This window comes from Strix uralensis, chromosome 4 (genome assembly GCF_047716275.1).
Source record: "Strix uralensis isolate ZFMK-TIS-50842 chromosome 4, bStrUra1, whole genome shotgun sequence".
In the NCBI taxonomy this organism is placed as follows: Eukaryota; Metazoa; Chordata; class Aves; order Strigiformes; family Strigidae; genus Strix; species Strix uralensis.
In genome coordinates, this window is record NC_133975.1 from 70,852,831 (window position 1) to 70,866,862 (window position 14,032).

Sequence of the window (14,032 nt, forward strand, 5' to 3'; positions counted from 1 at the left end):
GGATTTAACTCCGTTCACCACAACTCTTTGGGCCCGGCCAGCCAGCCAGTTTTTTACCCAGCAAAGCGTGCGATCATCCAAGCCTCGAGCAGCCAGTTTCGCCAGGAGAATGCTGTGGGAAACGGTGTCAAAGGCCTTACTGAAGTCGAAGTAAACTACATCCACAGCCTTTCCCTCATCCAATAAGCGGGTCACTCTGTCGTAGAAGGAGATCAGATTTGTCAAGCAGGACCTGCCTTTCATAAACCCATGCTGACTGGGCCTGATCCCCTGGTTGTCCTGCATGTGCTGTGTGATGATACTCTGGATGAGCTGCTCCATCAGCTTCCCGGGTACCGAAGTCAAGCTGACAGGCCTGTAATTTCCTGGATCATCCTTCCGACCCTTCTTATAGATGGGCGTCACGTTGGCCAGTTTCCAATCTGTCGGGACCTCCCCGGTCAGCCAAGACTGCTGGTAAATGATGGAAAGCGGCTTGGTGAGCACCCCAGCCAGCTCCTTCAGCACCCTTGGGTGTATCCCATCAGGTCCCATAGACTTGTGTGTGTCTATGTGATGCAGTAGGTCACTGACTCTCTCCTGGATTGCGGGGGGGCTCGTTCTCCCAGTCTCTATCATCTGGCTGAGGGGGCTGGATTCCCTCAATACAACTAGTCTTGTTATTAAAGACTGAGGCAAAGAAGGCATTAAGGACCTCAGCCTTCCCCTCATCACTTGCTACCAAGTTTCCTTCAGCATCTAGCAGGGGATGGAGACTCTCCCTGGTCTTTCTTTTGTTATTGACATACTTATAGAAACATTTCTTGTTATCTTTGATTGCTGAAGCCAGATTAATTTCCAGCTGGGCTTTGGACCTCCTGATTTCTGCCCTGCATAGCCTCACAGCCTCTTTGTAATCACTGTGAGTGGCTAGTCCCTTCCTCCAAAGGCTGTAAACTTTCCTTTTCTCCTTGAGTTGCAGCCAAAGCTCCCTGTTCAGCCAGGGTGGTCTTCTCTGCTGCCTGCTCCTCTTAGAGCACCTGGGGACTGCCATCTCCTGAGCCATAAACACTTCCTTCTTAAAGAGTGCCCAGCCTTCCTGGACCCCTATACCCTTCAGGACCATCTCCCAAGGGATCCTGTCAAACAGGTGCCTAAACAAGACAAAGTCAGCCCTTTGGAAGTCCAGGATGTCAGTCCTGCTTAGCCCTTTCCTGGCCTCTCTAAGAATAGAGAACTCTATTATTTCAAAGAGCCCACGCTACATCCATGAATTTGAGACAGTGCTTTTACTTGTAACTATGACCAACATTTACTTATGGAAATCACAGCTGCAAATCTCATTCATAAACACCATTTCCCTGTGCAAGTCAGAATTTGAGAAAACAAAAGACAGGTGTCTGAAGTCAGCTGAGGCCAAAACCAAGCAAACAAAAAAACCAAGAACATAAAAGCAATATTCAAAGATGCCCTAAAAAAATGTGACTACAGTAAAGTCTGACTGAAACTTTTTTTGCACTAAGAGTACAAATTTCTTCAACTGAAACAGAAGTAAACCCTCTGGTTGAGAGAAAGTTATGTAGTCTCTATAGCTTGTCGCTAGAGGGAGTTATGAATACACACTAGACTGGTAACGCTCTTACTCTATTTCTCAATTTCTGCCATAGTTCTTTGCAGATTTTGTCATTTTTAACAGTATTAGACAGCTCTCCCTTGGAATGGAATAATTTTTAAAACACTCTTACACCTCTCTGTCTATAATCATACACTACACATATATACATTTTTTTTACTCTAGAACAAATACCATTCAGTACTTTTAAATGTCTCTCACATAAGATACAGACTCAGCTAACTTCATCCATTTTAGAAAGTTTGATTCCTGCTAATGATCCTCAGCTCTCCCTTGCTGGTCACACTCTATTCATGCCATAAGGGAAAGAGGGAAGATAATTTGGAGGGGGAAGACGCAGAGGGGGAAGTGGCCAAGCAGAAAAACAGGTATTTAAAGTAACCCAAGGATTAGTATTAATTATCAAAAGGCCAACAAAAAAATAAGAAAAAAATTAGCACTTTCCATGAAGAGCACAGAAGAGAAAAAAGGGAGGCTTTTAATCTGATGAACTACTGTCCCTAAGAATTACACAGAAGAGAAATTGGTATAATAGTGACAAAGTTTATGTGCCATGTCACTACATAAGTAAGGTTGAACATAAACATGGGAGGATGAAAATACAGATAGCTTACCGATTAATCCTCCTTTTGCCCTTTTGAGCCACTTCTAATCTGTTTTAGGTTATGACTTTGCAGTGCTCTGCACAAACAGTAAAACAAATAATAAAGAGTTTCACATTGGCATTTAGATTGGGCATGGATCACCAGCAGCAGCAAGAGTCAGTGAAGTTTGACAATATCGTGGTACGTACGATACGTTCCTTGGCTGACTGCAACCCAGATCCTTTCCCAGGCACATGGTTTGTTAAGTGTACCGCTGAGGACAAAGATGAGTGAAACGTGCTTTTCTTCTTCTCCCTGCCTATGCAGGATACATCTCAATCTTGCTGACAACCACAGAATCACGAGACTCATTTGGGTGGCAGGGGAACTCTGGAGCTCCAAGTCCTTGCTCAGAGCCCTGCCAGGAAGATCAGGTTGCTCAGGGCCTGTCAACTGAGTACTGAGCGCCTCTGAGGAGGGTGATTTCATGGCCTCTCCAGACAGCTACTTCTAATATTTGACCACCCTCAAAACAAAGTGTTTCAGATGCCCTAATTCAAAGATAACTGAGTGCCCTTCTTCCTTCACAACATACAATTTTCCCAGTCATCTGCTGGACCCACTTCTTATATGGCTCTGTCTTCTGTTAAAACTCCTTCACTAAGACGTATCTAACTGATCATGGTCACCCTGATGTTACCAAATGGTAACACACCTTTACAATTTAAGTATGTATATTCATAAGCTGTTGATGCTTCTCCTAATTCTTGAACAAATGACACTATATTGACTATTTTTCTTGCAGCTCACTTCCTAGAATCATATCATGATATAGACATATTAGGCAATTCTTCAGTTTTTTTTATTTGATTGTTTTTTTGAAGATTTTTTTAAACTGCATTTGGAAGCAAAACTGTGAGATCCCATTTTATCATTTCAAATAAAATAAGAAACTGCAGTATGAACAAAGCTGAATTGGTTTAGGGTCATATTAAACCCAGACCAAAATCTTTGAGTAAAGATTGTAAGAGACGTTCTGAGAAGTGCTATAGGTAGGGGGGGTGGGGGTGGAGGTGGGGAGTAAAATTTTGTAATGTTGCTATTAGATCAATAGCAAATTTTTGAGAATTATGTCATTATAGGAGATTTGGGTTCCCAAGTATAAAATGGAGACTAGACACTACTAAAGCTAATACTCAAAGATATAACTGGAGTATTTTTCTTTCAAAATTCCCATCACTCTGAAATGACAAAAGGTGGGACTGTTTTAGAGTCATTTATAGAAGAAATGAAGATATTACTGTTCTACTGGTTTTAAAAAACAACTGCGAATAAAGTGATCATGAGACACTTGAAATTTAAAGTAAATAAGCTATTTTAAATATGTAACTAAGATTGTAATTTCAAATTAGAAAATCTGAGAAATGGCAAAGAACTTCTAGGCACCTTCTATAATTGGTCCTGTATGCAATTTTTTCAGATCATTTGGCTGTTTCTGCTTCATTAAAAGTCAAAGTACAAAAAACCCCAACCAAACAAACCACTCCCCTGTCCCGCAGAAAATCATATCTGAAGGAAGCTGAAAAAATTGTTTAGGAAAATGCTCGAGCGACAGCTAGATGAATAATTTCAAGAAGAAAAATTACAATGCCTTTAGGGACTGGAGAAAGGATTTCATCCAAACAAAAGCTACCACTGTGGCAGTAGCAGGATAGCTAACAGCAAGGAAGATGTACCGATGAGAAAGAACTCACAGCTCACTGAGTTAAACTGATCTTAACTTAATGTGGTGTTAAATAGCATTCATTCAGAAATACTGAGAACTGAAACCTGAAATTGCAAGACAAGGAGCACAGAGGTTTTCTGAATTTTTCAACATCAAAAATGGAACTGTATGACTGAAAAATAACTAGCTTGGTTTCCAAAGCTATGAAAAGGGTAAGTGGTTCATGCACCTAGAAACCTCTTAATCTAACCTCAGGAGTGTGTTAGGTTTGGGAGGAAATTTTGAAGAGAATTGCCTTATAGACATAAGAAATGGGATTAAGTAAAGCACTCTTTAACCCGATGTCTTTCATAAAAAAACAGATTTTCTTTTCAGAGGAAATACTTTAGAGCTTATTAGTCTATGTTTAAATAACAGTTGAGATGGCACTGCAGCAAAGTTATGAAATAAATCAGAAATTTGGCTTGTACTTGAACTATATGGTGAACAAGGAAACAGCAACAGGAAAGCCAATAATCTTGGGTTATAGTGTTGCAAACTATTACAGCATTGCAACATCCCTTTCATGCTGCAGACATCAAAGTAGTATCAGATCAGACTCCATGCTTTGGGTACTCTGGATGACCAGATCAAAGTTGGATGAAGCCAAAAGTAAAAAGGTCAATGTACTTCAAGTAAAAAGGTTAATGTACTTAGAAACAAGTAATAGTATCTTCCGTAAACTGAGAACTAAGCAATTTAAAATAACCGAGATGAAAAAACATGCACATTAGTAGGCATAGTTGTATCTTAAAAAACCAAAAGAGATGGGTCAACTTCGCTAAATTGTCCTCCAGTGAAAATGCAATTGCCTTCTGTACCTATAGGGAAAGAGCAAGCCCCCCTGAGAGCAATTGTATTTTCACCAGAGGACAGTTCTGCTTCACACAAGGAGTGAAGCAAATCTGTTCAACACTACTACCAGAAGAACAAATGACTATCATCTGGCCAGAATAAATTCAGCCCAACTGAAACAGATGAAAGCATCTAATGAAAGAAGGATTTCCATTCCAGAACAGCCTTCCAACAGAAACACTGTAGAAGGAGCTTAAGTATTTTTAAAGAAAAAGTTGTTTGATTTCAGAGAATTTGTAAGAACTTCAAGTCACTGAACTTGCAATAGCAGAGGACTATACTTAAAAAGGCACAGAGGGTCCCTTCCAGTCTTACATGCATTCATGACACAAGACTTGAAGGACACAAATATACAGAAGATCAGTAAATTACTCATGGGAAAGCGTGTTATATGAAGTTGATGTTTCATTTAAAAGAATGGTTTATTTACCCATCTGAATTAGTTCCAACCACATCATAAGACAGCAAAATAAAATATTGAAATAAGTCATTTTACAAACAAGACCCTGAATGAAAGTTACCCTGAGGGTTTGAGCAAGTTCTGTCAATGCATTTCAAAAAGAACTAGAGATCATATGGTTTTGTCAGATTTTTTAATACGGCAACATCACTGGTTTGCCTTGACTTTAGCACATCATGGCCCTTTAGCTTGTGTATCACTTAAAAGTTACACAGCAATGGTTACTGCAGTGCATTTCCTCAGGAAGTGTTTGTGGTTCACCATGAAATACAAAATTGTTAGAAAACACCCACTGCTTTATGTGATCTTTTGATTAAACAAAGTTACATTTATTACTTTCCCTTGGTTAAAAAAAAAACACAATCCCATTTAGCTATTTTATGGCAATTTCCTCAATGAGACATATATACACATAAAACTTATATGTGTATATAAAAAGTAAGACAAGAGTATGTCTTGTGAAGAGAAGCTATTATTCTCAAACACAGAATATATGTAAAACAACAGTTTTTAAACTGTCTGAATTTTTTTTTAATTACAGTGTTTCACTGGATGCATATGAAAGTGTCTTTGTACCATTTCCCTTTTGTTCTAAGGAGTGAGAATGTAGAAAGAGCTTAACACATTGAGAGGTTTCACAGGAGAAGCCGAAGACCCTCTTAACTTTCCTCTTTACAATGCAACCCTACTACCTGCCAAGAGCAGCATGCACAGGTATTAGCTAAAGTAAGTTCTTGCTTGTTTCCCCAGCTCCCGAATGGTGATCATGAGTTTGCTACCATGGACAGGTTGTTCACCCAGGATTGAAAAAATGGGCCGCTGGTAGTGTCACTGCTTGACAACAGAGACCTTAGAATTAAAGGAAGAGGTCCTGCTCAGTGTCTCACTCTTGTTCATACCTTATTGAGACGGCTTATTTCACACTCATAGTGTTCTTTCTTTCTGATCATTGAGGCGTTCTTCTGCTTCAGGATCTTGTTCTCTTCCTTCATTTCCTGGAGAGCTTCCCTAAGGGCCTTTGTTTCTTTCTGGCATGCAAAAATACAGAGAGTTGCTGCTGAAATGCAGATGGAACCATTTTTCAAGAACAATTTTCAGCGTATCTGCTGTCTGGCAGATGTGCTGCATTTTTGTTGTCCCAAACACAGCTGGGAAGGGAGGCAACAGGAAGGCGGATGGTTAGTAAAACCCAGATATGATAAAGTCTGCTGAATTCATTTTGACCACTCACCATATGATGAGACAGAGACAACATATCAGACTAAATCGCAGCTTTCTACAGCCTGCAGTTGCACAAAGGCATGAGAAAGCTGGCAGGCCAAGCAGGTCAGTACCATACAGATGATTATCCCAAACCTGCATTACTCTTATGTACTCATAGTGTAAGGCCGGGTCTAAATGCTGGAGGGGTCCCAGTCATTCCTGGTGTCAGACAACATTAAAGACAAAATCACATCTCAGTACCACATAGCCTGAGGGCCTTTTCTGCTACACAAGAGACTGAGGCAGGTCTCAGCCTGCTCAAGAATTACCAAGCTACAAACCAAGGCCTGAAAATCCACTTTCTTTGACCCCATCACAGTTGTTGTTGACTTGAGCTTGACCCTTCCTAGTGCATGTGCCTACATCATTGCCACCCCAGCAAACTACCAGGAAGATGTCCCTACTTGCAACAGGATTTATGCAGTAGTCTTTCAAGATCGTGTTATAGGACGAATTAGGACAGGTTGGCCAAACTTTAAGTTTGATTCTCTTCTCCTATGGCTTTCAGCATGGCTATTTTCAATTTACAGTGAATCAGACCCTGAAGCAAATGGCATTGTGTAAGCTTCTCTCACATGGTAATGCATTCCTCACTAATCCGCTTTTGCCAGACTTAGTCTAAAGTTGTTTAACCATACGAAACAAAATGGCCCATTCTACAAAAAAATAGAAAATATTTCAAATATTCTTCTGCAGCTGCTTTATATGATTAAAAAAATGAGATCCAACAATCACACGCACAGGACACCATATGAAAGCTTTTTTTTCTGTGCAACAGGCATACCTCCATGCAGTCAGCTACTAGGCATCTGTGGTTCAAGCTCACAAGCAGCGCATCACCCATGTGCTGAGCCAGTGAAAAACACTCTTGAGAAACCGTTGCTTACACATGAGGTAGCTTTATTTTCATTTGTTCTAAGTTAGTTGGAACATTCCATTTTCTCCAAAAACTGGGCAAGACTAGCGGGGTATCTCTGCATTAAGTATAGGAACTCACTCTGAAGCTAGCTCAGGCTGGCATGTGCAAGTATGTTTTTAAGACATTAAAGAAAAACAAAACAAAACACTAAAATCCAAATAGGCTTTTAGCTATGCTCTTCTCCTCACCTTTGCCATCATCTTTTCCTAGCTCCTAGCACACATTCTTTTTCTTGGAGGCTGACACCTCCAGGAACATGACCGTTTATAACTAAAAATTTCCACTTTGTTCAGGCTTTTGAACCATCTGAATTTTTTATGTCTTATTGCTTCTTATTTGACACTGAATGTTAGGTGTTATGGCACCTAGACTTTCCAGTGACTGGGTTGGTCTTTGACTCCTGTCTATGGGTATATAGTCATGCCCAGAGGGGGGGAAAAAAAAAAAAATTTAAACAACTGCCCAAACAGTCAGTTTTGCTCCGTGAGCCATGGAGGACATGGAGACAGATAAAGTTCTCAACATTATCATTCTGTGAGAGCCATACTTCCAGATGCATTAAAAAAAAAAAAAAAAAAAGCTCTGTACGACTGCAGCAGCATGTAATCTGTCTCAGGGTTGTTTGGTGCTACTGGTTTTCCTAAATGGCTCAGCAGAGCACCCAGAGAACTGCCACTCTGAGTAAGCAAATTTAAAAGGTATTGTCAGGCTGCTGGACTAGATAAGCAAGTAGAGAACAAACATCTTAGTACTTTGCTCTGGTAATTGTTCTGTACAGCCCATTCCAGCTCCATGGCTACGGGCAGGGTAAGTAAAACATTTTAAAGAGTTGTTACTTTTCAAGAAAAGAAAAAAAAGAAATATATACACACATGCATACATAAAACCAAATGCAGGTAATGAGGAATGTTAGTTGCTGCAGGGAAAAAAAAAAAAAAAAAAAAACAACAAAAACAAACCCAACAAAATATAAAGCCCTAAAAATCTAATCTTGGTAGATCTGTCAGCTTGGGCCTCTTCCGCATCTGCTGAACTTTAAAGCAACAAGCCTGCTCATGTGCTTTCAAGCTGAACATATATCTTTATGCATTTTTCTGAATCATCCCTGGGTACTGCTCTTCCTTCATCCTGCCCCATGGGCAGAATAGGATAACCTGAGTTAGCACAGCTGCCGATATAGGCATTACAATCCTTGTTGCTCATTCAAAAATCTATACTTTCAGGAGTTACCTATGCAAAGGTGTAGATCTCCTGCATTCCTGCATGATATCCAAAAAGTAAAGGAATTCAGTGTAAATAGAAGTACTTACTGGCTGAGTCTACAAATTGTAAAGAATCACTGATTTAAGGCTGAAGTTCCATGTAAGTTAACCTGTCCCCATAAGAGATTTTTGGATTATATTGTTATTTAGTTCGTTATTCATGCATGTAGTAAAAAAAACTGGGAGTGTACTGCTCAAAAATGTAGCTAGGGCTATTTTTCACAGCTATTGTATACTAACAAGCAGGCAGTAAAAACCTTAGTAACGTGAACAGGAAGATGGATTGTCTCGCATCAAATCCACACTTGGAGCAAATATAGGCAGTGATTCAGAAAATACATAACAACATAGTTTGCTTTATAACATGTAAATGGTCTTATTGGTTGGAAATTGAGCATGTACTTAGCTGAGACCATACCTAATGGATAAGCAAGTAAGATGAATGTTCTGCTTATGAAGATAAAAGCTAAGGGCTTTGCATTTCTTTTCCTGTAGCAGCTAACTTCCAGGCTCAGATAAGATGTAAGTGATGAGATTGCCACTTGTTTTCAGCTTTGTTTCACGTTATCAAGTGAATAGAGAAGCCTGACTTCAGGTGTCAGAGCACCATCCAGAAACTCTTACAAGAGTTTATGAAGTGTGTGATACCATGAAGCAGAATGAGAAGAGGAAGCACCACTCTGGTGCTTGGAAAACAGGGCACAAAGTTTTGTGTATACGTTGGGCATACATATGCCAGTCACTCAGGCCGGTGGTTTTACTGTAGTGGGATTTTAGCTTTGGGATCTAACTTTAGATGCGAATGCCTACACAAGAGCCAGGGCCTAAGGAGACCTGAGAGAAGTGCCCAACCACTCTCCGGGTGAGGTGAACACCGCTCTAGAGCAGCTGATCAGCCCAGGTACTTTCAGCCCTAATAACTGCACCAACTACATCGCTAATATTTGCGGGGGAGCCGAGATAGCTAGCACACGTATAAAAGCCTATACTGTCAATACCAAAATCTGGGTGTCTGGAGCTGAACTCATTCCCTCAAGTATTTATTGTCAAACACTTCATATAGCGTCTGCAATGACATTCCTATTCCATTTGAAATCACTATAGCATTTTTGTTCACAAAGGAGTTCACCCCAAACTGAACAGCGAGGAAGGAAATCTCTGCAGTATTCATATCAATCTGCTCTTACTCCCCCATGCACACTAACGCTGTGCTCTCTGACAATTTCTATTGAAATGACTCACTCTATATGCATAGTTCTCTGATCAGACAGGAGATCAGGCACTGCCTTGGGGACAATATTCAAGAGCACTCAACACCGCAATCTCATCTCATGGCTGTGCGACAACCCACGCCCTGCCATGCGCGAGAAGAGAAAGAGGAAAGGCAAGACAGCGTTCAACACCGAGCACAAACGGGGTAACAGAGTGCACCCTCCTACCGTTTCCTGCAATGGCCTCTCTCTGCCCAGGACTCGTAACCTCTCATCTTCTGGATGCTGTCGATGTCTCTCTTCCTCCAGCTCACTGACTCTCCTCTCTGACATGTCCAGTTTTGCTTTCATTTCTGCCAGCTGAAAAGCAAGTGACAGACCAAGGTGGGCTGACTAGGGATCCTCGAAGGTGCCTTCAAATCCTTTCAGCTCTCAGCAGATTGGTGTAAATGAGTGGATCTGGCTGCGTGTAAAGTCCCCAGCCACTGACTTTCCCCTCCCCACCTCCAAGCTCCACTGCTCTGTCTACAGTGGACACTTTTCATGATCCTGGGCAAATTCTCTGTTGGTGTTAACCCAGTTTGGTCTCACACTGCTTTGCTGTCAAAGGACAGCTACCATGGGTCTGTCCCTCCACATGAATTTTCCATTTTAATGCATTTTTTTTTTCCTTTTGCAATTTGGACCCCCTCTGCAGTAGTGCACATCCCAGTGATCTAGCCAGAGCCATAAAACAGTCCTATATTAAATGAGGAAGAGCCATTTAAATTCTTCTCTCTGGGGAAAGAATCAAAAAGAAATCCCAGAAATGATCCAGATCTCAGTAAAGCTTACTGGAAAATATTAGACAGAAAATTTTCCTGATAAGCACACAAGATCATTCTGCAACTTCCTTTTCATAGAAGGAAACAGGAGATGAGAAGTACAGTCAATGAACCAACTTGGTTTTTGGAATACCAGTGAAGCAGTCAGCTTCACTAGGCAGCTGATTATAATGTCTGCAGCAAGGATACCACACAGCCACAAGCAAGGAATGAAAGTTATGCCAATGGAATCTTGACAAAAAAGGAAATAAAAAGTATTTTTTTTTTTTTTTAATAAGAGGTTCTGTAGAGAGCAGTTTCTCAAAACCAAAAAAGTCTCTCTGCTTATAGGAGACAGCATTCATGGAGGATTTATGTGAGAGCTCCCCCATTACAGGGAGCCCCAGTGAGCTTCCAGGCTTCACAAGCCAGCCACAAAAGATGGAACAAGAATCAAGAGATATGTGATGATGTAGATCAGTGGCTGGGCACACCAGGAACTGCAGGCTAATTTTCAATTAATTGTGCTCTGAAGTATGAGCAATTTTTATTACCTTGTGGAGGGATGAAGATCACTGCTGTCATGTCCACCCTGGTCCCTACCATTTTAGAGATGCTCTGCTTCTCCAGCTATTTTGTCCCACTGAATACTGTACACATGTTAGCATCACTTTTATGTGATGAAGCTTTTTTAAATTTGTGAGCTAAAGACAAAGGAAACATGATGCTTTCTCCCCCTAAGATATTTAGTATAGCTATGGCTGGTTGGTATTTAAGCACAGACTTAACTATCAGCAGGTGGCATACATATTCCAATAGAAGTAGTCAACATTGTTACCTGTTTTTCATAAAGCTGTTTCGTACTTCTAAATTGATGATCCCATTGCTTGTTCACCTCCAGAAGCTGTAATTATCAGGAAGTCACAGTAAATAACCCTTATTTCAACACTGCCAATAAATAAAAAAATACACTGGCATTCTAATCCTCTAGTTTTGAGTGTTCACAACCTCCTCATCATCTGGCCAGTTCATTTCAGAAAAAGCAAGTTTAAGGTTTGGCAAGCTTTATGGCCCATCTGCCAGCACTTTTGTATTTCACTTAAAGCACATGAACGTTCAGGAAGTAACATTCAAGAAACATGCAAATACACAATAAGCTACAGGTGAATCATTTGCAACGCTGTACTAATCCCGAGCTGCAACTCCTAAATGGCCAAGGACTTTCTCATTAGTTCCATAAACGTATTTCCAATTAGAAGGTCTCTTGACTTCAAACACGAACTGAAGACTCCCATTGGCTGCAAGTACTACTGGGTGCAAAGCCTGCTTGCCTTTCTCAGTACCACTAAACCAAGTAAGCGTAGGCATGCAAGATGGGAAGATCAGCTAACACCACGCATGTTAAGTGGTAGGAGTCAAGTCAGCGTGCATGCATTTTTGTTGGAGAGCACCAAATAGGTTCCTCTGAAGCACTTTTCTTTGTAGGATATAGGGTTACTCTTTAGGATGCTCAGCAAAAGAACAGCTTCCAGCTTGCTGCTACCTGTGACCAAGACACCACTGGGTACTACTCACAGTGGTTCCCTGACCTTTACAATAGTGATCATTAAGAAAATTTGCCCTTTGTACCAGATAAATCTCTGCTCTTCTAGAGTCATAGCCACATTACAATAAGTCATCGTTTGTTTTTAGGAACAGTTCTCCAAATATAACTCTGCCTAGCTCGGTAGAGAGAAGTACAACTATAGGAACTAGTTCAAACATAATTTTAAGTGCTTGCACACTTTGGGCTCTGAAGAAATGCAAAGCAGAAATCATCTTACAAGAGTGCAGGATGAGATTCCCACAGGAAAAATATAGGCCTTGTGGACTAGAGGGTAAAACCAACTGTAGCATAAACACAGTGTAAGTAACAGTGATAACACACACAGTGATTTCCTGCCCTGGACATATTACTGATATCGTAATGTCTGTCTTAGAGGTTATATCTGTAAAGGTTAAGGGTAAACTTAAGATTACCTCTCGTCTCTGTCTTTCCAGTGAGAGGATCTGTTGTTCCTGAGAACTGGCTGATACAGTCTTCTTTTTGGTCAGTAATATGTGCCTTAACTGGAGAAAAGAAATGTTCAAAACTGAATGCTTTCGGCATCCTCTCTTCAAGTCAAGATTATCATATAAAACTTCTATTCACCCTGCCATGTGCATGTAAAGAAACTGAAACAGCAACATTTTCTTACGTTGTATTTATATTTCAGTACCTTTACACCTGCTGACAGCAGATTCTAAAGTGTACATCTGCTTTAACCCTGCTTAGTCTGTTTTAATTGAAGCATTATGCAAATGGACACTGAAATAAATAAAATTATGTCTATTTGTACCATCTGAGACATAGAACACAAAATAGGATTTTAATTATCTAACATATGGTAATACAAACAAGTAGTACAAGCCACAGAAGTTGAGCATAAGTTGAAGTGGGCATAAGTAATTCCCTTCATTTACAAGCACTAAGAATAATTAGTAGTATCGCCCCTGGTAAGTGCTTGCAGGCCCAAGGCAATAAACTTTAGCACAATGGGTTCAAAACAAGCAATACAGAAAATGAATAGGCCATTTGGAGAAATTAGGAAACCAGTCTGCAACTGTTCCATTTTTTAAAGTGTGGAGTTTTGCCCATGCAGGACAACAGCAGCTAAACCCTCATTCTTATAATGGCAACGTTGTATATCATAATTCCCGAGAAGTTTCTATGGATTGTCACGAAAACAAACGTGATCTGTTATACATAGATAGATAGATAGATATCAAGAGAACTGTACTGGAAAAAAGATACATGCTCATAAAAATAAAACATACTGTGTTCAGATACCTGGTGAGGGATTTTTTTTTCTCCCTAAATTCTCAACCAATATATGAAAAACTAGAATAAAACTATGAGCACTTCTGAGGTCTTAAATCTAAAATAAATTTATTTTCTTCAGCTAGAGAATTTAAAGCCAAATACCAATGAAGAAGATCAAAGAATAGTTTTGTTGCATCTTTTCACAGGCAAAAATCCTGACCATGTATTTGTCACATGGCCAGTCCTGCTGAGCTCTGATGTGGAGCAGTTGACTTTCATGCCAAAAAACACTTAATCCCTCTTCTCTAGAAGTTCATCAACATGTTTAACTTAAAGTATCTGAAGCAATTACCTGGCAGTCAATGGCGTCATTCGTGTGTTGAATTGCTTTCAAAATCTGGGCCTTAGGCATGTATTTAAGTACATATTTAAAAGTCCTATTGATGTGAACAGGAC

General features: G+C 40.2%; 1 protein-coding gene across 3 annotated transcripts in view; it reads right to left on the reverse strand.

Annotated features, from left to right (window-relative positions):
- Nucleotides 1–14,032, reverse strand: part of TNIP3 (TNFAIP3 interacting protein 3) — a 56,700-nt gene that overhangs the window by 19,291 nt on the left and 23,377 nt on the right. For 2 of the 3 annotated variants that reach the window (XM_074865160.1, XM_074865161.1), the window contains exons 5-8: nucleotides 12,754–12,843; nucleotides 11,573–11,638; nucleotides 10,160–10,291; nucleotides 6,176–6,304 (exon numbers count right to left, since the gene is read on the reverse strand). In XM_074865160.1, coding sequence (XP_074721261.1) covers nucleotides 6,176–6,304; nucleotides 10,160–10,291; nucleotides 11,573–11,638; nucleotides 12,754–12,843 — 417 coding nt within the window. The remainder of the gene's footprint in view (nucleotides 1–6,175; nucleotides 6,305–10,159; nucleotides 10,292–11,572; nucleotides 11,639–12,753; nucleotides 12,844–14,032) is intronic. The other variant, XM_074865162.1, reaches the window with a different exon arrangement.